This window comes from Ovis aries, chromosome 1, assembly GCF_016772045.2.
Source record: "Ovis aries strain OAR_USU_Benz2616 breed Rambouillet chromosome 1, ARS-UI_Ramb_v3.0, whole genome shotgun sequence".
Lineage (NCBI taxonomy): Eukaryota > Metazoa > Chordata > Mammalia > Artiodactyla > Bovidae > Ovis > Ovis aries.
In genome coordinates, this window is record NC_056054.1 from 86,154,254 (window position 1) to 86,176,434 (window position 22,181).

The 22,181-nt window shown below is 40.1% G+C and overlaps 1 protein-coding gene across 1 annotated transcript in view; it reads right to left on the reverse strand.

Annotated features, from left to right (window-relative positions):
* AKNAD1 (AKNA domain containing 1) overlaps positions 1–22,181 on the reverse strand; it is a 48,725-nt gene that overhangs the window by 21,154 nt on the left and 5,390 nt on the right. The window contains exons 5-6 of the mRNA XM_042243164.2: positions 14,308–14,441; positions 4,231–4,387 (exon numbers count right to left, since the gene is read on the reverse strand). Coding sequence (XP_042099098.1) covers positions 4,231–4,387; positions 14,308–14,441 — 291 coding nt within the window. The remainder of the gene's footprint in view (positions 1–4,230; positions 4,388–14,307; positions 14,442–22,181) is intronic.

The following is a 22,181-nucleotide window of genomic DNA, read 5'->3' on the forward strand; positions in this document are numbered from 1 at the left end:
ACACCTCACCTCTGACCCTAACCTCCCCCAGTGAGTTACTTTTGGTCACATCCCATCATGACCAAGGTAGCTACCCCCAGGTAATATAGTTACTATGAGTCAGGTCCTGTTTTAAGTATATATATTAATTCATTTAAATATCCTCATTATATCATTAAAATTTCTAAGAAGCTGCCAGGTGAAGCCAATGCTGCTAGTCTTGGGACCAACTTTGAGATATTTCATTATAAACACATTAGAAATACTGGGATTAAAAACCCCTGGATCTAAAATGATAATGACAAAATTATAGCAAACATAATAGTTCTACTGGTTCACACCTTAACAGTTTGCAAAGTCTTTTTGCTGAAGAGGAGTTGGAAGCTTAGACAGGTATTATTAGCCTCGCTTTACACAGGAGGAAACAGGCTCAGAGAGGTTACATAACTTTTTAAGGTCACAAAGCTGATCAGTGACAGAGCCTGGATTTGAACCCAGACAGTCTGACTTCAGAGTCATAAAAATGCGTTATTACTGGCACTTGCATAACACTTTTAACATTCTGTAGTTCCATGTTAATTTTATCTGTTCATTGTATGTGTTCCTCACAGAAATGTAAGCATCTTGACAGTAGGTGATTTGTCTGTTATTTATATTGTATCCCCAATACTTAGAAAAGTACCTAACATTTAGCAATAAATATTTGCTGAATGAATGGATAATATTAGCAGTAGACTCTCTTTTCAGGGCTATTTATCACAAAGTTATAGAGTCCTCATCATCTTGCAACAGTTGCTGTAAACTTGGGACCAGTTAAGAGCAAACCCAGACCTCACAGAGTGCTGACCGGCTGGGCTGCCTCACTAGGCTCGTTCACACCATACTGAAGCTAACTTTGGCTCAGGACAAGAGAGAGAACCAGCTGTGAACCTTTGAGATCATTTGTTAAAACCACCCTGGCTCAGAGTTTACTATACTGAGTATGCACTCCTTATTGGGCATTCAATTAGATGTTAGGGCTGCAAAGATGGGTGCAAAGGTGCAAGACAAATGAGACACAGTTGTATGGGGACACAGAGGCTGGGGCAAAGAATTCTGCCTTGGGGCGGGTGGCTCTGCATCAGGGTCGGGTCATATAAATGGCCTAATTCTGAAGATGAGGCTTGAATGAATGGGATTTTGCCAGGTGGTTAAGTGTTCTGAGGAGGCAAACCTAACTTGTTTGGAAGGGCTAACATTGTATAATCTTCAACATCCTGTCTGAAATGCAAAAGTAGGAAGTCAAGAGATACCTGGAGTAACAGGCAAATTTGGCCTTGGGGTACAAAATGGAGTGGGGCAAAGGCTAACAGAGTTTTGCCAAGAGAACACACTGGCCAGAACAAACATCCTCTTCTAACAAGAGAAGACTCTACACATGGACATCACCAGATGGGCAATACCGAAATCAGATTGATTATATTCTTTACCGTCAAATGTGGAGAAGCTCTATAGTCAGCAAAAACAAGACCAGGAGCTGACTATGGCTCAGATCATGAACTTCGTATTGTAAAATTCAGACTTAAATTGAAGAAAGTAGGGAAACCCACTAGACCATTCAGGTATGACCTAAATCAAATCCTTTATGATTATTTGTAAGGGATTTGACAGATTCAAGGGATTAGATCTGATAGAGTGCCTGAAGAACTATGGACAGAGGTTTGTGACATTGTACAGGACAAAGAGATCAAGACCATCCCCAAGAAAAAGAAATGCAAAAAGGCAAAATGGTTGTCTGAGGAGGCCTTACAAATAGCTGTGAAAAGAAAAGAAGCTAAAGGCAAAAGAGAAAAGGAAAGATATACCCATTTGAATGCAGAGTTCCAAAAGAATAGCAAGGAGAGATAAAGACTTTCTAAGTGATCAATGCAAAGAAACAGAGGAAAACAAAAGACTGGGAAAGACTAGAGATCTATTCAAGGAAATTAGAGATACCAAGGGAACATTTCATGCAAAGATGGGCACAATAAAGAACAGAAATGGTATGGACTTAACAGAAGCAGAAGATATTAAGAGGTGGCAAGAATATACAGAACTATACAAAAAAGACCTTAATGGCCGGAAAGCCACCATGGGGTGGTCACTCACCTAGAAACAGTCATCCTGGAGTGTGAAGTCAAGTGGACCTTAGGAAGCATCTCTACAAACAAAGCTACTGGAGGTGACGGAATTCCAGATGCTGCTGCTGATGCTGTGAAAGTGTTGTACTCAATATGCCAGTACATTTGGAAAACTTGGCAGTGACCACAGGACTGGAAAAGGTTAATTTTCATTCCAATCCCAAAGAAAGGCAATGCCAAAGAATGTTCAAACTACTGCACAATTGCACTCATCTCACATGCTAGCAAATTAATGCTCAAAATTCTCCAAGCCAGGCTGCAAGAGTATGTGAACTGTGACCTTCCAGATGTTGAAGCTGGATTCAGAAAAGGCAGAGGAAGCAGAGATCAAACTGCCAACATCCGTTGACTCACCGAAAAAGCAAGAAAGTTCCAGAAAAACATCTACTTCTGCATTATTGACTATGCCAAAGCCTTTGAACGTGTGAATCACAACAAACTGTGGCAAATTCTGAAAAAGATGGGAATACCAGACCACCTGACCTCCCTCCTGAGAATTCTGTATGCAGGTCAGGAAGCAGCAGTTAGAAATGGACATGGAACAACAGACTGGTTTCAAATCAGGAAAGGAGGACGTGAAGGCTGTATATTGTCACCCTGCTTATTTAACTTCTATGCAGAATACATCATATGAAATACCGGGCTGGATGAACCACAAGCTGGAATCAAGATTGCAAGGAGAAATATCAATAACCTCAAATATGTAGATGACACCACCCTATGGCAGAAAGCAAAGAAGAACTAAAGAGCCTCTTGATGAAGGTGAAAGAGGAGAGTGAAAAAGTTGGCTTAAGCTCAACATTTAGAAAACTAAGATCATGGCATCTGGTCCCATCACTTCATGGCAAATAGATGGGGAAACACTGTAGGGAGAGACTTTACTGTTTTGGGCTTCTTCACTGCAGATGGTGACTGCAGCCATGAATTAAAAGACGCTTGCTCCTTGGAAAAAAGGCCATGACCAACCTAAACATCATATTAAAAAGCAGAGACATTACTTTGCCAACAAAGGTCCGTCTAGTCAAAGCTAAGGTTTTTCCAGTAGTCATGTGTGGATATGAGAGTCGGACTATAAAGAAAGCTGAGCATCGAAGAACTGGTGCTTTTAAACTGTGGTGTTGGAGAAAACTCTTGAGAGTCCCTTGGACTGCAAGGAGATCCAACCAGTCTATCCTAAAGGACATCAGTCCTGAATATTCATTGGAAGGACTGACGCTGAAGCTGAAACTCCAATACTTTGTCCACCTGATGTGAAGAACTGACTCATGTGAAAAAACACTGATGCTGGGAAAAATTGAGGACGGGAGGAGAAGGGGATGACAGAGGATGAGATGGTTGGATGGCATCACCAACCTGATGGACATGAGTTTGAGCAAGCTCCAGGGGTTGGTGATGGACTGGGAAGCCTGGTGTGCTACAGTCCATGGGGTCACAGAGTCAGACACAACTGAGTAACTGAACTGAACTAAACAACATCCTGTCCTTAACTCTGACTAGAATCTATTCAAGTTTGAATAACATTCACAATCATTCAGATGATTCCATTTGTTGGAATTTTAATTTGGTCTGAAATGGTCTGATATCTGAGGTTAACAAAAAGAATGGAGAGACTGTGGTGATCAATTTGAATTCGTGATCTTGCATACATAGACAATCCAAAAGAATTTAACTTGAGAGAAAGAAAATGTAGAAGTGGACTCATGGGAAATAGTTCTTTTAGTGAGTGTGCTATTATGTAGTAGGGAGAGTACAAAGCTATTAAGAAAAATGATTTCTTCCAGGCACACAAAATCTACAAAAATGTTATTATTCATCCAGAAGAAATAGTTCTTCAGCAGTTCTTCAGCAGTTCATCTGTTTAAGCTGCATTGTTACACCCTAAACCAATAAGAAATGTCAAAAACCAGCACTTGAAATAGCTTCTAATTTTTAAAATCTGGTTCTACTTTAAATAATGATTCATAGGCCTTTGGAAAGTTAAATTTTCATGAAATGTTAAGATAGAATTCAGTGATTCCATGAATTAGGATTCTATAAATACATAAAAACCATTTTTCCTGGCATGAAATTAAGCTGTAGGTTGCTGTATTACCTCATTTAAGGGTGGAGAGGATATGAATGACAAGTCATCCAGGTTGATTGGAGAATTCATGGGAAGAGAGACAGCTGAAGTACATTTGCTTTTATTAATTTTCTCTTTAAAATCTTTAAGTGGCGTCTCCAACTTGAAGATTTCACTGTCTACTTTTCTAGGTAAATATAAACAAACAGGCATCTTATTGGGTATGCAGTCCATATTCTTACTAGTAACAACTGTTCTTGAATATAGCATTGATTTACATTTTTAAGGTGGTCTGTCTTCAGACAGGAAGGATGATGGACCCTTCACTTCAAAGGCCTGGACTCAGTTCTCTTTATTTTCTTCCAGTTTTATTGAGATATAACTGACATACAGGACTGGATAAATTTAAGGTGTACAGCATAAAGATTTGACTTTCATCATGAAATAATTATCACAAGTTTAGTGAACATCCATCATCTCATACAGACATAATATTAAAGAAATAAGAAAAAATATTTTGTGTGTGTGATAAGAACTGTTAGGACTTACTCTCAACTTTCATATATAACATACAGAAGTATTAATTATATTATGTTGTATATTTCTAATTCTTATTTTGTTATTCATTAGCTGTGTATCCTTGGGCAAATTATTTAATCTTTCTGTGTCTCAACTATGAGATAATACCCTACATATGTGGATCTGATTATTTTGAGGTCCCTTACAGTTAGTCCTAGGAGCTGTAATTCTGGAAAAAAATGATTTATATCACTTGAAAAAGAATAACATGAGAAATCTGAATAATAAGCTCAATCCATAGGTATATGTACATATGGGTATATGTGTATATATGTATAGGGCTTCCCTGATGGCTCAGATGGTAAAGAATCTGCCTCCAAGGCAGGAGACTCCATATGTACATACATATATAAGGATATATATTTTGCCCCCAAAGAATTAATTTTCCCCAAATTCATTAAAATTATTAAATTTTGTCTATTACCCCCCAAAAAAGTATAAATCCCAAAACTTTAAAAATTATATCACAGCTGTCAAAACAATGCAAAGGTGTTCCTTCTTACCACTCCTATTCAGCACTGTACTGGAAGTCCTACCTAACGCAATAAGACAAGGAAAGGAAACAAAGAATATACACATTGGAAAGGAAGAAATAAAATTGTCCATAGATGACATGATTGGGTAGAAAATTCCAGAGAACCATAAAACTTTGAAACTAGTAAGCAATTATAGCGAAGTTGCAGGGTGTAAGGTTAATATATGAAAGTCAATCACTTTCCTAAATATCTTTGATGAACAAATGGAATTTGAAATTAAAAACATAGTATCATTTGCATTAAGATCCAAAAAATTAAATGTGGATTGGCCAGAAAGTTCATTTGGATTTTTCATGTTATCTTACAGAAAAACCTGAAGGAACTTTTGGTCCAACTCAAAACAGGTATAAATCTAACAAAATGTGCACAAGATCATTATGGAGAAAACTACAATACTCTGGGTGAAATCACAAAAGCAAATAAATGGAGAGACGTTACACATTCATGGATTGAAAAACTTGATAGTATCAAGATGTCTGTTCTTCCCAACTTGATCTTAACCAATCCTACTAAAAAAAAATTCTGGCAACTTCTTTTGTGGCTATTGACAAACTTACTCTAAAGTTTATACGTAGAGACAAAAGACCTGAAACAGTCAACACAATACTGAAAGATAAGAACAAAGTTGGAGGACTGACAGGACTCAATCACAAGACTTACTATAAAGCTGTAGAAATAAGGCAGTGTAGTACTGATGAACCACAAGACAAACAGATCAACAGAACAGAAGGCCCACAAATAGACCCACATATAATTAGTCAACTGATATTTGGCAAAGGAGTAAAGTCAATAGAATTGAGCAAAGATAATCTTTTCAACAAATGGTGCTGGAACAACTGGACATTCATTACAAAAAAATCAGTCTAGATACAGACCTTATACTCTTCACAAAAATCAACTCGGAATGGATCATAGGCCAGGAATAGAAGGATCATGTTTAGGTATAGAATGAGTTAGAAAATGTTTCTTTTTTTTTTTTTTTAATGTTCCAGGAGAGTTACCTAAAGTCTTTGTTGAACTCACCCATAATCCTGCTTGGATTAGGTGTCTTCGGGAGACTTTTTGTTTCTAGAAACAAACTAGATATTTTCTAGTTTCCTCTTGTTTTTAGTCTTTTGAGATTTCCTACCTCTTTTTGAGTAGATTTTAATAATTTATATTTTCCCAGAGACTTATCTATTTCATCCAGATTTTAAAATGTATTGATAGGAAGTTGTTCAATCCCAGTCAATCTAAAATTTTTCTTCTGGTATTTTTCCTTTCTCATTCTTAATGTTATTTATGCTTTCCACTCAAACTTTCCATTGGCTATTTTATAGATATTTTCAAAGAAACTATTTCATTTTATTGATCAAATTATTATAAATTGTATTTATTGCTTCTTTTTATGAATCTCTTCCTTTTGGAAGTTTATTTTATTGTTCTTTTTCTGCTTTCCTGGTTTGAGTACTTAGTTTATTGATTTTGAACTTCACCCCCTCCAATGGTAAATATATTTTAAAACTGTATTTTCTTCAAAGTATTGTGTTTTTTTAGCTACAATACATTGGTTTTCATATATGCTTTTCTCACTTATTATTGACTTGTAGTTTAGTCCTAATATCGATTTTTATTTCATGCAATAATTATTTAGACATGTTAATATTCTCCCAATTAATACTTTTTTTAGAGCAGTTTTAGCTTCTCAGCAAAATTGAGAGGAAGATATAGAGATTTCCCATACATTCTCCGCCTCTGCACATGCATAGCCTTCAACATTATTGACATCCCCTCAAGGTGGTACCTGTGCTATAACTGATGAGCCTACACTGACACATCATAATCACCCAAAGTCTATCATTTTACACTGGGATTCAGTCTGGTGTTGTATATTCTATATGTTTGAACAAATGTATAATACGTATCCGTCTTTATGATATCATGTAGAGTGTTTTCACTGCCCTGAAAATCCTCTGTACTCCACTTATTCAAACTTCCACCTATCCCAACCGCCAGCAACCGCTGATATTTTTATTGTTGCCATAGTCTTGCCTTTTCCATAATTTCACATAATTGGAATCATGCGATATATAGCCTTTTCAGATCAGCTTTTTTCTCAGTATTAAGCATTGAGGTATTCTCCATGTCTTGGCTAACTTGATAGCTCACTTCCTTTTAGCACAATGATGTCCCGTTGTCAGAATATACCATAGTTATTAGTATAGTCCATCTATTGAAGGACATCTTGGTTGCTTCCAAGTTTTGACAGTTCTGAATACAGCTGCTTGAAACATTTATGTGCATGTTTTCGGACATAAGTTTTTATCTCCTTTGTGTAAGTACCAAGGAGTGTGATTGCTAGATCATATGGTAAGAGTATGTTTAGTTTTGAAAGAAACCACCAAATTGTCTTCCAAAGTGGCTACAGCATTTTGCATTCCCACCAGCAATAAAGGAGGGTTCCTATTGTACTACATGCTCACCAGCATTTGGTGTTTTTAGCATTCCAGATTTGGGGCGCTGTAATAGTGTATGTGGTTGTATCTCATTGTTTTAATTTGCATTTCCGTGATATACAGTATGGAACATCTTTTCATATGTGTTTTTGCCATCTTTTACATATACTTATTTCCCTTTTTTGTATTTTCTTCAGTGAAGTGTTAAGATCTTTAGCACTATTTTATTGGGTTGTTTGTTTTCTTATTGTTGTAAGAGTTCTTGTGTGTTTTGGATGACTATCCTTTATCAGAAGTGGATTTTGCCAATATTTTCTCCCAGTCACTATCTTGTCTTCTCATTCCTTTTACATAGTCTTTCACAGAGCACACCTTTTAAATTTTAATGAAGTCTAGCTTATCAATTATTTATTTTATAGAAGATGCCTTTGATATTGTATCTCAAAAATAATCACCATAACAAAGGTCATCCAGGTATTCTCCTGTGTTCTCTTTTAGGGGTTTTATGGTTTTGCCTTCTCAAAGGCCCCAAATCCAAGTGGGATTATATGAGACTTCAACAAAGATGTTAAGTAATGTTTCTGGAGTACAAAAAGAAAAGGGAAAATATCGCAACTCACTCTATAGATAAATATTAGGATATTTATTAATATATTTCATTATATTAATAGATTAAAGGAGATTAAATAGATTTCTAAATCCCATGGATTAAACTTTTTCCTAAATTAAAAAAAATCTCATTTTAGTAATAGAGTAATAGAAGGAAACTTTCTTGATAAAGCTTATCTGCTTGAACCTACAGCAATCCTCATACCCAGTAACATTTGGAAGGATTCCCAATACCATGAGGAATATGAGAAGAATGATTGCTTTCACTAGTATTGTGATTATTCAGTACTATTTTGGAAAAAATAGTAAATGAAGTAAAGATGTGTGAGATAGAAAAGTTGGAGAGAAGGAAAGATATATAAATATTTAAGGAGAAAAGGGAAGATGAGGGGACCTATCATTTGCAGATGCTACGATTGTCATACCTAAAAACTAAGACAATCAACTGAAAATCAGTGAAATACTAAGAGCAGAATTGCATAAGGTAGCCCCACATAAGTTAAATTTATAATTTTCTTTATTTCCTGTATGTGAATTACGGAAAACATCTATTAACAACACAGAGAAAAGTCTAAAATAGCTAAGAACAAATTTAATAAAAACGTGTATAAAATCTACATGAAAAAAACTTGCTGGAGATGTTTTCATGGGAATAGGATGAGAACACTCACTGCAAAGATTTTAACTTTTCCTGAACTAATCTATAAATTCAGTGAAATCCTAAACAAATTTCAAATGGAATTTTATTAAAATTGGTTCCTAAAACCATATTTCTCAATAAAAGTGACTATCAATGGAAAAATAAATTTGAGCTAATTATGAAGTTAATTAGTAAGAAGAATGAATAAGAATAGCTAAAGAAAGTTTAAAAGAGGAGAAACATTAAAAAATATACTTAACCTATAGTAATTTAGAACTATGTGGTTAATGCAGAAATAGAAACATAGATCAGCGGGGAGAATAAAACCAATCCCAAAACTGGGCTTCCTGGGTGGCGCTAGTGGTAAAGAAAAAAACCCACCTGCCAATGCAGGAGACATAAGAGACGTGGGATCGATCCCTGGGTTGGGAAGATCCCCTGAAGGAGGGCATGGCAACCCACTCCAGTATTCTTGCCTGGAGAATCCCATGGACAGGAGGGGCCTGGCGGGCTATAGTCCATAGAGTCACAAAGAGTCAGACGATACCGAAATGACTGAGCACACTGCATGCGTATGTGTATTAATACACGTGTGGGTTTTATACATGATTAAAGTGGCTTTACACTAGTAAGAAAAGGCTGCCCTGTTCAGTGAGTACTGGGACAAAGATCTAAGCATGGAAAGCCAGACTGATAAATAAAATATAGGAAAATGTGCTCTAGTCTGGCAGGAAGAAGAAAATTCAGCAGGTGGCAAAGGACGCTAAAGATTTAAAGGAAGTGAAATGACGGAACAAACTCTCAACGTAGCAGGAAGAGATGGGCTCAAGGATGGGCTCAACCTGTAGAGGCTGGAAAGTGAATGAAGAAAGAGGAGGTGACCACATGCAGATCCAGAGGTAGAGAAAAGACATTTTTTGAAGGAATTTGTGATATTTTCTGTAAAATAGAAGACAAGAGTATATGGAGATAATATCAAAGAAAAGAATTGATGGAGATAGAACTTCATTTCTTGACTCCTTGGTTTCTGGTGCTAGTGTGTGAAAAAATCAAATATCTATCAGACTACATTCTGACAAACAAGATGGATGAAATCCAAGTGTTTTTGAATGTTACCTTTCAAAGACAGCAATAAGAAGGTGTTAAGTTGGCTTAAAGCTCAACATTCAGAAAACTAAGATCATGGCATCCAGTCCCATCACTTCATGGCAAATAGATGGGGAAATAGTGGAAACATTGGCTGACTTTATTTTGGGGGGCTCCAAAATCACTGCAGATGGTGATTGCAGCCATCAAATTAAAAGACACTTACTCCTTGGAAGGAAAGTTATGCCCAACTTAGACAGCATAATAAAAAGCAGAGACATTACTTTGCCAACAGAGGTCTGTCTAGTCAGTCCAGTTCAGTCGCTCAGTCAAGTCCAACTCTTTGTGACCACATGAACCGCAGCACGCCAGGCCTCCCTGTCCATCACTAACTCCTGGAGTCCACTCAAACCCATGTCCATTGAGTTGGTGATGCCATCCAGCCATCTCATCCTCTGTCATCCCCTTCTTCTCCTGCCCTTCATCCTTCCCAGCATCAGAGTCTTTTCAAATGAGTCAGCTCTTCCCATCAGGTGGCCAAAGTACTGGAGTTTCAGCTTCAACATCAGTCCTTTCAATGAACACCCAGGACTGATCTCCTTTAGGATAGATGGGTTGGATCTCCTTGCAGTCCAAGGGACTCTTAAGAGTCTTCTCCAACACCACAGTTCAAAAGCATCAATTCTTTGGCACTCAGCTTTCTTTATAGTCCAACTCTCACATCCATACATGACCACTGGAAAAACCATAGCCTTGACTAGACAGACCTTTGTTGGCAAAGTAATGTCTCTGCTTTTTAATATGTTATCTAGGTTGGTCATAACTTTCCTTCCAAGGAGTAAGCGTCTTTTAATTTCATGGCTGCAGTCACCATCTGCAGTGATTTTGGAGCCCAGAAAAATAAACTCAGCCACTGTTTCCACTGTTTCCCCATCTATTTGCCATGAAGTGATGGGACTGGATGCCATGATCTTAGTTTTCTGAATGTTGAGCTTTAAGCCAACTTTTTCACTCTCCTCTTTCACTTTCATCAAGAGGCTTTTAGTTGCTCTTCACTTTCTGCCATAAGGGTGGTATGTCATCTGCATATCTGAGGTTATTATTTCTCTTGGCAATCTTGATTCCAGCTTGCGCTTCCTCCAGGCCAGTGTTTCTCATGATGTACTCTGTATAGAAGTTAAATAAGCAGGGTGACAATATACAGCCTTGATGTACTCCTTTTCCTATTTGGAACCAGTCTGTTGTTCCATGTCCATTTCTAACTGTTGCTTCCTGACCCGCATACGGGTTTCTCAAGAGGCAGGTCAGGTGGTCTGGTATTCCCATCTCTTTCAGAATTTTCCACAGTGTATTGTGATCCATACAGTCAAAGGCTTTGGCATAGTCAAGAAAGCAGAAATAGATGTTTTTCTGGAACTCTCTTGCTTTTTTGATGATCCAGCGGATGTTGGCAATTTGATCTCTGGTTCTTCTGCCTTTTCTGAATCCAGCTTGAACATCTGGAAGTTCATGGTTCACATACTGCTGAAGCCTGGCTTGGAGAATTTTGTGCATTATTTGACTAGCGTGTGAGATGAGTGCAATTGTGCAGTAGTTTGAGCATTCTTTGGCATTGCCTTTCTTTGGGATTGGAATGTAAAGTGACCTTTTCCAGTCCTGTGGCCACTGCTGAGTTTTCCAAATTTGCTGGCATATTGAGTGCAGCACTTTCACAGCATCATCTTTCAGGATTTGAAACAGCTCCACTGGAATTCCATCACCTCTACTAGATTTGTTCGTAGTGATGCTTTCTAAGGCCAACTTAACTTCACATTCCAGGATGTCTGGCTCTAGGTGAGTGATCACACCATCGTAATTATCTAGGTCATGAAGCTCTTTTTTGTACAGTTCTCCTGTGTATTCTTGCTACCTCTTCTTAATATCTTTTGCTTCTTTTAGGTCCCTACCATTTCTGTCCTTTATTGTGCCTGTCTTTGCATGAAATGCTCCCTTGGTATCTCTAATTTTCTTGAATAGATCTCTAGTCTTTCCCATTCTATTGTTTTCCTCTATTTCTTTGCACTGATTGCTGAGGAAGGCTTTCTTATCTCTCCTTGCTATTCTTTAGAACTCTGCATTCAAATGAGTATATCTTTCCTTTTCTCCTTTGCTTTTCACTTCCCTTCTTTTCACAGCTATTTGTAAGGCCTACTCAGACAGCCATTTTGCTTTTTTCCATTTCTCTTTCTAGGGGATGGTCTTGATTCATGTTTCCTGTACAATGTCACAAACCTGTCTAGTCAAGGCTATGGTTTTTCCAGTGGTCATGTATGGATGTGAGTTGGACTATAAAGAAAGTTGAGCACTGAAGAACTGAGGCTTTTGAACTGTGGTGTTGGAGAAGACTCTTGAGAGTCATCCCTTGGACTGCAAGGAGATCCAACCAGTCCATCCTAAAGGAGATCAGTCCTGGGGGTTCATTGGAAGGACTGATGTTGAAGCTGAAACTCCAGTACTTTGGCCACCTGATGCAAAGAGCTGACTTATTTGAAAAGACCCTGATGCTGGGAAAGATTGAAGGCAGGAGGAGAAGGGAACGACAGAAGATAAGATGGTTGAATGGCATCACTGACTCGATGGACATGGGTTTGGGTGGCCTCTGGGAGTTGGTGATGGACAGGGAGGCCTGGTGTGCTGCGGTTCATGGGGTCGCAAAGAGTTGGACACGACTGAGCGACTGAATTGAACTGAATAAGCACACAATAGCTGACTTAAGAAGTTTGTCCATTAATTTGCAGAATTCTTTCACTTACAGAAAGCCACTGACAGTGGCCTTTGTAGCCATCTTTTAGAAGGTTCTCAACATGGCAAGACCTTGAGGCTTGGACTGAGTTCTGCCTTTTTGCCCATTTGAGAACAAGGGAAGCTGACCATGCTTGGCTTCCTCTGAGGCGAGTTTTGGGAGAGGCCAAGTCTTTTTCTTGCCCCAGTGTTGAAAGCTTTTCCTGTATATGGGATATAACTGCAGTTGAAACACTTTTGATTTATACCAGGGCCAGGCACAGTGTGGGTGTAACTAGGATATAAATAAGGCCTTGCATAGTTTTGGTCTTAATGTGCACAGAGGCCTGTCTTTAAAATGACTGCCAAAACAAGTGGGATTTCTTGGAAAATAAATATCCTCACTCTATTAGTTTTTAAACAAATAGTGAAAGCATGTGGAGATCTTTTTTTCCAAGAGAAAAAAAAAAGCCTTTGGGGGGAAAAAAATCAATATTAAAACCACATCTTTGCTGTCTAATTACTCAGTATTGAAATAACCATAGACAGAGATGTCATTCATTTTGAAGAAGTAAGATTGTACTTTGGGAAAATTACCTCAGGACACTAATGCCAAAATATAAGCCATTAAAATATTTTGGCATCAAAAATGAATTCGTGTTAAAAAACTATGAATAGAAAGAGCTGAATTTACAAATATGAAGCCTACTAAATGAGTTCTTTAGATTCATACCAGGAAAGTACATGGAACCAACCCTAGCCTTGAGTCCTAGAATATATCTTTTAAAATTATTCGTATTGGAGAGAGCAGAGCACGGGGCCATCAAAATGGCCAGCTGGAATCCTCAGTGTGCTTGTGTGCTCAAGTTTCTAATGTGAATTAATTCAGGAATCACTTGACTTCAGGTTTTAACATTTTGCCTTTATCAGGATTTGTGGGTCCCTCACCCCAACATTAACCAGCCTAACAGTGATTCTTTGCTGCCTGCTATCCCTTGGGTATTGTCTGTGGATAGGGAAAAAGTGGGACAGAAAAGAGTTAGGCAGGAGAAATAAAGGCAGGAATGGGATGGGCTTAAAGGAGAGGGCAGGGCGGGGGGGAACCTGGAGGGGAGAGGGTCCTCTGGGCTTAGCAGATGAGCATTTCTGCTGTTTCCTTGTGCTCTTCTGGGTCTCAGGACCAATTATCGTGACATCCAGCAAAATGCAAGGCAGCAGCAATGTCTCCTCCAGCGGACAATGTTCATTTGGGACACTCCATCTGGGTCCGTTCCCCCGACAGGACTGTACACAGCAGGAATTTCACACTTGGTGCATGGGTGACACCAGTTCAGCGGTGACACTGTTTTTGCTGGCCCGAGAGCAGTAGCTCTCCAAGCGCTAGGCCAGCAGCCCCAGCAGAATCCCTCCTGAAGGAGCTCACCTCTGACACTTCACCCCACAGAGGTGAAGCCTGCCCTACCTTTCTGGATCAAAGTCCTTGGCGGCTGGGCATTTGTGCTTGGGAACTTGCTCCTTCAATGCCAGGTGCTTCTCCTTGTTGGCCAGAAACTCCTGCTCCAGCAGTTCGAGGTGTCCCTGCAGTTTCTCCAGGACCTGTAGCAGTGACACGCTGGAATCATTCACGTGTAAGCCCATGTGTGTAGTAGCAGTTTTTTCTCCAAAACACAATGAGAGTGTACCCTATAGGAGTGTTAAAATGAAGCCACCATCCTTCTCCTGGCACTTGTTGTGTTTCAGAGTCTGACATCTAAAATACAGACAACCCAAGAGCCGTCTTAACATTTACAACACCCACAAGCACATAGCTGAGACTTACAGTGGCTTCTGATGTCGTTCCTAGCACCCACTCAGAGGCCTTTGAATTTTGTTAATGGGACGTTAATAATCCTACATATTTGCAGGCTAATTTTTAGCGTATAGAGCACTTTTCCATTCATTGTTTTATTTAATCCACCATCAGTGTTGTAAATGTCACAAAACAGGTTTATTATCCCAGTTTTATAGAGGAGGAAATTGAAGCTCTAGAAAGTATGTCAGAAGCCACATAGAACTTAGAAACCATAAATATTTGAGAAGGGTGGAGAAAAGGAAACCCTCTTGGTGGGAATGCAGACTGACACAGCCACTATGGAGAATAGTACGGCAGTTCATTGAAAAACTAAAGCTAGAGCTGCCATATGACACAGCAACCCCATTACTGGGCATAAATCCTGAGAAAACCGTAATTCAAAAAGACACGTGCACTCCAATGTTCACTGCAGCACTCTTTATAATAGCCAGGACATGGAAGCAACCTAAATGTCTATCAACCAGTGAATAGATAAAGAAGATATGATGCATATTAACAATAGAATATTATTCAGCCATAAAAAGGAATAACTTGGGTCATTTGCAGAGTTGTTTATGGACCCAGAATCTGTCACACAGAATGAAGTAAGTCAGAAAAACAAAGATTGATGCGTGTACGTGGAATCTAGAAAAATGGTGCAGACCAACCTACTTGCAGGGCAGGAATAGAGATGCAGAAGTAGAGAATGAAGACGTGGATACGACAGAGGGATGAACTGGGAGACTGGGATTGACATGTGAACTGCCATGTGTAAAACAGATCGCTCCTGGGAACCTACTGTGTATCACAGGGAGCTCAGCTCAGTGTTTTGTGATGAGCTAGTTGGATGCAATGTGGTGGGGAAGTGGGAGGAAGGTCAAAGAGGGAGGTTCAGTTCATTCAGTTACTCAGTCATGTCCAACTCTGCAATCCCATGGACTGCAGCACGCCAGGCCTCCCTGTCCATCACCAACTCCAGGAGTTTACTCAGACTCATGTCCACTGAGTCGGTGATGCCATCCAACCATCTCATCCTCTGTTGTCCCCTTCTTCTCCCACCTTCAATCTTTCCCAGCATCAGGGTCTTTTCAGTTGAGTCAGTTCTTCACATCAAGTGGCCAAAGTATTGGAGTTTCAGCCTCAACATCAGTCCTTCCAGTGAATATTTAGGACTGATTTCCCTTAGGATAGACTGGTTTGATCTCCTTGATTCTTCTCCAACACCACAGTTCAAAAGCATCAATTCTTTGGCACTCAGCTTTCTTTATAGTCCAACTCTTACATCCATACATGACTACTGGAAAAACCAAAGCCTTGACTAGATGGACCTTTGTTGGCAAAGTAATGTCTCTGCTTTTTAATATGCTGTCTATGTTGGTCATAACTTTCCTTCCAAGAAGTAACCATCTTTTCATTTCATTGCTGCAAAGCCATCTGCAGTGATTTTGGAGCACCCCAAAATAAACTCAGCCACTGTTGCCACTGTTTCCTCATCTATCTGCCATGAAGTGATGGGATCAGATGCCATGATCTTAGTTTTCTGAATGTTGAGCTTTAAGCCAACTTTTTCACTCTCCTCTTTCACTTTCATCAAGAGGCTCTTTAGTTCCTTGCTTTCTGCTATAAGGGTGGTGTCATCTACATATCTGAGGTTATTGACATTTCTCCTGGCAATCTTGATTCCAGCTTGTGCTTCTTCCAGCCCAGTATTTCTCATGATGTACTCTGAATATAAGTTAAATAAGCAAGGTGACAATATACAGTCTTGATGTACTCCTTTTCCTATTTGGAACCAGTCTGTTGTTCCTGTCCAGTTCTAACTGTTGCTTCCTGACCTGAATACAGATTTCTCAAGAGGCAAGTCAGGTGGTCTGGTATTCCCGTCTCTTTCAGAATTTTCCACAGTTTATTGTGATCCACACAAAGGCTTTGGCATAGTCAATAAAGCAGAAATAGATGTTTTTCTGGAACTCTCTTGCTTTTTCGATGATCCGATAGATGTCGGCAATTGATTTCTTGTCCCTCTGCCTTTTCTAAAACCAGCTTGAACATCTGGAAGTTCATGGATCATGTACTGTTAAAGCCTGGCTTGGGAGAATTTTGAGCATTACTTTACTAGTGTGTGAGATGAGTGCAATTGTGCAGTAGTTTGAGCATTCTTTAGCATTGCCTATTTTGGGGATTAGAATGAAAACTGACCTTTTCCAGTCCTGTGGCCACTGCTGAGTTTTCCAAATTTGCTGGCATATTGAGTGCAGCACTTTCACAGCATCATTTTTTAGGATTTGAAACAGCTCAACTGGAATTCCGTCACCTCCCCTAGCTTTGTTTGTAATGATGCTTCCTAAGGCCCATTTGACTTCACAGTCCAGGATGTCTGGCTCTAGGTGAGTGATCACACCACCGTGATTATCTGGGTCACAAAGATCTTTTTTTTGTGTGTGCAGTTCTTCTGTATATTCTTGCCACCTCTTCTTAATATCTTCTGCTTCTGCTAGGTTCATACAATTTCTGTCCTTTATTAAGCCCATTTTTGCATGAAATGTTCCTTTGGTATCTCGAATTTTCTTGAAGAGATCTCTAGTCTTTCCCACTCTACTGTTTTCCTCTATTTCTTTGCACTGATCACTGAGGAAGGCTTTCCTATCTCTCCTTGCTGTTCTTTGGAACTCTGCATTCAAATGGGTATCTTTCCCTTTCTTCTTTGCTTTTTGCTTCTCTTCTTTTCTCAGCTATTTGTAAGGCCTCCTCAGACAGCCATTTTGCTTTTTGCATTTCTTTTTCTTGGGGATGGTCTTGATCCCTATTTCCTGTACAATGTCACAAACTTCTGTCTATAGTTCATCAGGCACTCTGTCTATCAGATCTAGTCCCTTAAATCTATTTCTCACTCCCACTGTATAATCATAAGGGATTTGATTTAGGTCATACCTGAATGGTCTAGTGGTTTTTCCTTCTTCCTTCAATGTAAGTCTGAATTTGGCAATAAGGAGTTCATGATCTGAGCCACAGTCAGCTTCCAGTCTTATTTTTGCTGATTGCGTAGAGCTTCTCTATCTTTGGCTGCAAAGAATATAATCAATCTGATTTTGGTGTTGATCATCTGGTGATGTCCATGTGTAGAGTCTTCTCTTGTGTTGTTGAAAGAGGGCTTTTGCTATGATCAGTGTGTTCTCTTGGCAAAACTCTATTAGCCTTTGCCCTGCTTCATTCTGTACTCCAAGGACAAATTTGCCTGTTACTCCAGAGATTCTTGACTTCTTACTTTGCATAATGAAAAGGACATCTTTTTTGAGTATTAGTTCTAGAAGGTCTTGTAGGTCTTCATAGGACCATTCAACTTCAGCTTCTTCAGCATTACTGGTCGGAGCATAGACTTGGATTACTGTGATACTGAATGGTTTGCCTTGGAAGCGAACAGAGATCATTCTGTCGTTTTTGAGACTGCATCCAAGTACAGCATTTCGGACTCTTTTGTTGACCATGATGGCTACTCCATTTCTTCTAAGGGATTCCTGCCCACAGTAGTAGATATAATGGTCATCTGAGTTAAATTCGCCATTCCAGTCCATTTTAGTTCACTGATTCCTAGAACGTTGATGTTCAGTCTTGCCATCTCCTGTCTGACCACTTTAAGAGGGAGGAGATATGTGTATACATATACCTGATTCACTTCGTTTTACTCCAGAAACTAACACAACTTTGTAAAGCAATGATAATAAAATATAAATTAATAATCTTATAAAAAATTGAAATTAAAGGACCTGGGATTGAATGGCTTGGAGGATGTGATGGAGCAGGAATATCAGGGAATTTAGCCAGAAGCTTTGAGTAAGTCCTCCAGATGTAGCTCATGCAGATGAATATTTAAACTGTGCAGGTCAGGGTCTTGATGTATAGAGGCTACAGCTGTGAAGCCCCAGTTGCTAAGCATTCCCTGAGAGCTGCCCATGTTTAGTCCTGTGCCCAGAGTGTGAGAGACACAAAAGTTATATGAGGCACAGTCTCTTGTCTCAGAGATTTTAATCCAGCTGGGAATAGAGACTGTGGAATAGAATACTTTGCCATGGCTCAATGGAAGAAGTGAGACTTAACTCAGCTTAAAGGGTGCTCAAGAGGGCTTGGACCAGGCAGTATCAGTGAAAATGGACAGGAAAGGATGAATTGGAGAGATATTACTAAAGGCAAAAATGCTGCATCGTGGGGTTAGAGAAACAGATACACCAGAGTTCAAGTTCAGATTGTTACCTACTAATTGTATGATTTCAGTCACCTTGAACTCTAAGTTTCAGTTTTTGCATTTGAGAGCATAATAGCCCTCACCTCATATTGTGAAAATTAAATGAGATACTGCTTAGCACCAGGAGCATGGTACACACTCAATAGATGGTAACTATCATCTTCATTATTACTCTTACTATTACTAAAATAAATAAACAAGTTCAGAAGCATATTGGCCAAAGGGCATAAATGGCAAAAATGGTGCATGTTTTCCATTTTCCTCCAGATCTATCCTCCATCTTTCTCTGTGCCCCAGCCAGGAGGCTGGCCTTCAATGGAGTGTACCAGCAGGCTCCAGCGCCCTTGGCTTTGGTTGGTTTCAGTCAATGGAAGGCAACTGCAGGAGAGAGGAGCTGAAGAAGGATGAGGTAGGGTCTTTATTTCCTTGATTTCCTCCTGCCTGTATTAACACGGATTGGCTGTGTCTCTACCAACAGCCACGGAGCTCGTCAGCTACTCCTGTAGCTACCGCTGCTCTCCTCATACACCTTTATCTGTTCTTCCTCCAGCCCTCTGCCCCACTGTTCCTTCCAAGAGATCCTTTCTGTGCCTTAATTGGTTATAAAATAATACCTTCCTAAACCCTCCTCAGTTCCTCCACTGGAGTAAGTCATCTCTTTCTTGCCAGGACCCTGACTGGCACTATAAATCTCACAGACAGTATGCAGATTCCTAGCTTGGGAGGTAGAAAGAATGTGAACCCCCTGACAGAAATAAGGAATTTGAAAAGGCTAACAAGTCTGAATGAAGATGTCAATGTTGGACAAGGTACAATGTTCAGTGAGAGCAGGAGATCCAAAGGAAAATCAGGACCAGCATGTGGCCCTATAGATGAGAAGTGAGGACTAGTCTTTGGGAATTGGCAGCATGGAAATGGTGGTTAAAGCCAGGAGAAGGAATGAGGTGTTCAAAGGAAAGAGAAAAGTGAAGAAAGCCAATTATGAATTATAATTTGGAATCTCAGAATTTTAATTGTGTTCTACCCTCAGAAGAAGTTAGGACATAGTTTTCTTACCATAAGTGTACTTCATTTAACAAATTTGACTCTGAGATGGGCAGGTATGTGAAAGGTTTAAGCTTGTACAGTCAACACACAGAACCAGGATGTCTGCTCCAAAATCCAGGTGCTTTGTACATTTGCTGCTCATGCTGAGAAGGTTAGTTTTAGCCCTGTCTGGCCTTCCTTCACTGAACCAAACGGGCCTGGAAATCTCAGGCCAAGGTTAACACTGTCAGAGATCACCTCTCCTCTTCTCTGGGTCCCAGTACGAATCCCCACACTGCCTCTAACATAGGAAGAAACTTCCTGAACCGAGGCCTCAGAAGGCTAGTGCCTCGAACCACTTTCCTCTGCTTTGCTTGGCCCTTTCAAAATTTATGTTCTCCTGGTTTCTGAAAGTCTGGGTTTTAGGAGGGCTTCCCTGATAGCTCAGTTGGTCAAGAATCTGCCTGCAATGCAGGAGACCCTGGTTCAATTCCTGGGTCGGGAAGATCCACTGGTGAAGGGACAGTCTACCCACTCCAGTATTCTTGGGGTTCCCTGGTGGCTCAGCTGGTAAAGAATCCACCTGCAATGTGGGAGACCTGGGTTCAATCCCTGGGTTGGGAAGATTCCCTGGAGAAGGGAAAGGCTGCCCACTCCAGTATTTGGCCTGGAGAATTCAGGACTATACAGTCCATGGGGTTGCAAAGAGTTGGACATGACTGAGCGACTTTTCACTCACTCACTTTACTCGCCTATCATTCACTCCTGAACTCCTGCAATCTGGCTTTGGTAGATCCACCTCTTCATTGAAATCAGGGCTGCCGAGGTCCCTCATGATCTCTCAGTGGCCAAATCCAATGCACATCTTGCTTTCCTTCCTTCTTTGAAGACTGGATGGTGTGGCCCACTCCCCCTTCTCAGACCCTCTTTTCTCTTGGCTTTTGTAGCTCTGCGCCTTCCAGGTCTGTCTTGACCATTCCAGTTTCTCCTTATTGATCTCTTACCTGCCCCTGGTTGCTGTTTCCCATGACTCTACCTTGAATTTCTTCACTGCTTACTCCACTTGTTTGCCTGAGCAATCTCTATACTGCACAGCTTCAACCTACAGCTGTACCCAAATTTACGTGTCTGACCCAAACACATCCTCTGAAGTTCAGATCCGTGGCTCTAATTGCCTACTCAGTTCAGTTCAGTTCAGTCGCTCAGTCGTGTCCAACTCTTTGTGACCCCATGAATAGCAGCTTGCCAGGCCTCCCTGCCCATCACCATCTCCCGGAGTTCACTCAGACTCACGTCCATCGAGTCAGTGATGCCATCCAGCCATCTCATCCTCGGTCGTCCCCTTCTCCTCCTGCCCCCAGTCCCTCCCAGCATCAGAGTCTTTTCCAATGAGTCAACTCTTCGCATGAGGTGGCCAAAGTACTGGAGCTTCAGCTTTAGCATCATCCCTTCCAAAGAAATCCCAGGGTTGATCTCCTTCAGAATGGACTGGTTGGATCTCCTTGCAGTCCAAGGGACTCTCAAGAGTCTTCTCCAACACCACAGTTCAAAAGCATTAATTCTTCGGCACTCAGCCTTCTTCATAGTCCAACTCTCACATCCATACATGACCATAGGAAAAACCATAGCCTTGACTAGACGGACCTTAGTCAGCAAAGTAATGTCTCTGCTTCTGAATATGCTATCTAGGTTGGTCATAACTTTTCTTCCAAGGAGTAAGCGTCTTTTAATTTCATGGCTGCAGTCACCATCTGCAGTGATTTTGGAGCCCCCCAAAAATAAAGTCTAACACTGTTTCCACTGTTTCCCCATCTATTTCCCATGAAGTGATGGGACTGGATGCCATGATCTTTGTTTTCTGAATGTTGAGCTTTAAGCCAACTTTTTCACTCTTCTCTTTCACTTTCATCAAGAAGCTTTTTAGTTGCTCTTCACTTTCTGCCATAAGGGTGGTGTCATCTGCATATCTGAGGTTATTGATATTTCTCCTGGCAATCTTGATTCCAGCTTGTGTTTCTTCCAGTCCAGCATTTCTCATGATGTACTCTGCATACAAGTTAAATAAGCAGGGTGACAATATACAGCCTTGACGTACTCCTTTTCCTATTTGGAACCAGTCTGTTGTTCCATGTTCAGTTCTAACTGTTGCTTCCCGACCTGCATACAGATTTCTCAAGAGGCAAGTAAGGTGGTCTGGTATTCCCATCTCTTTCAGAATTTTCCACAGTGTATTGTGATC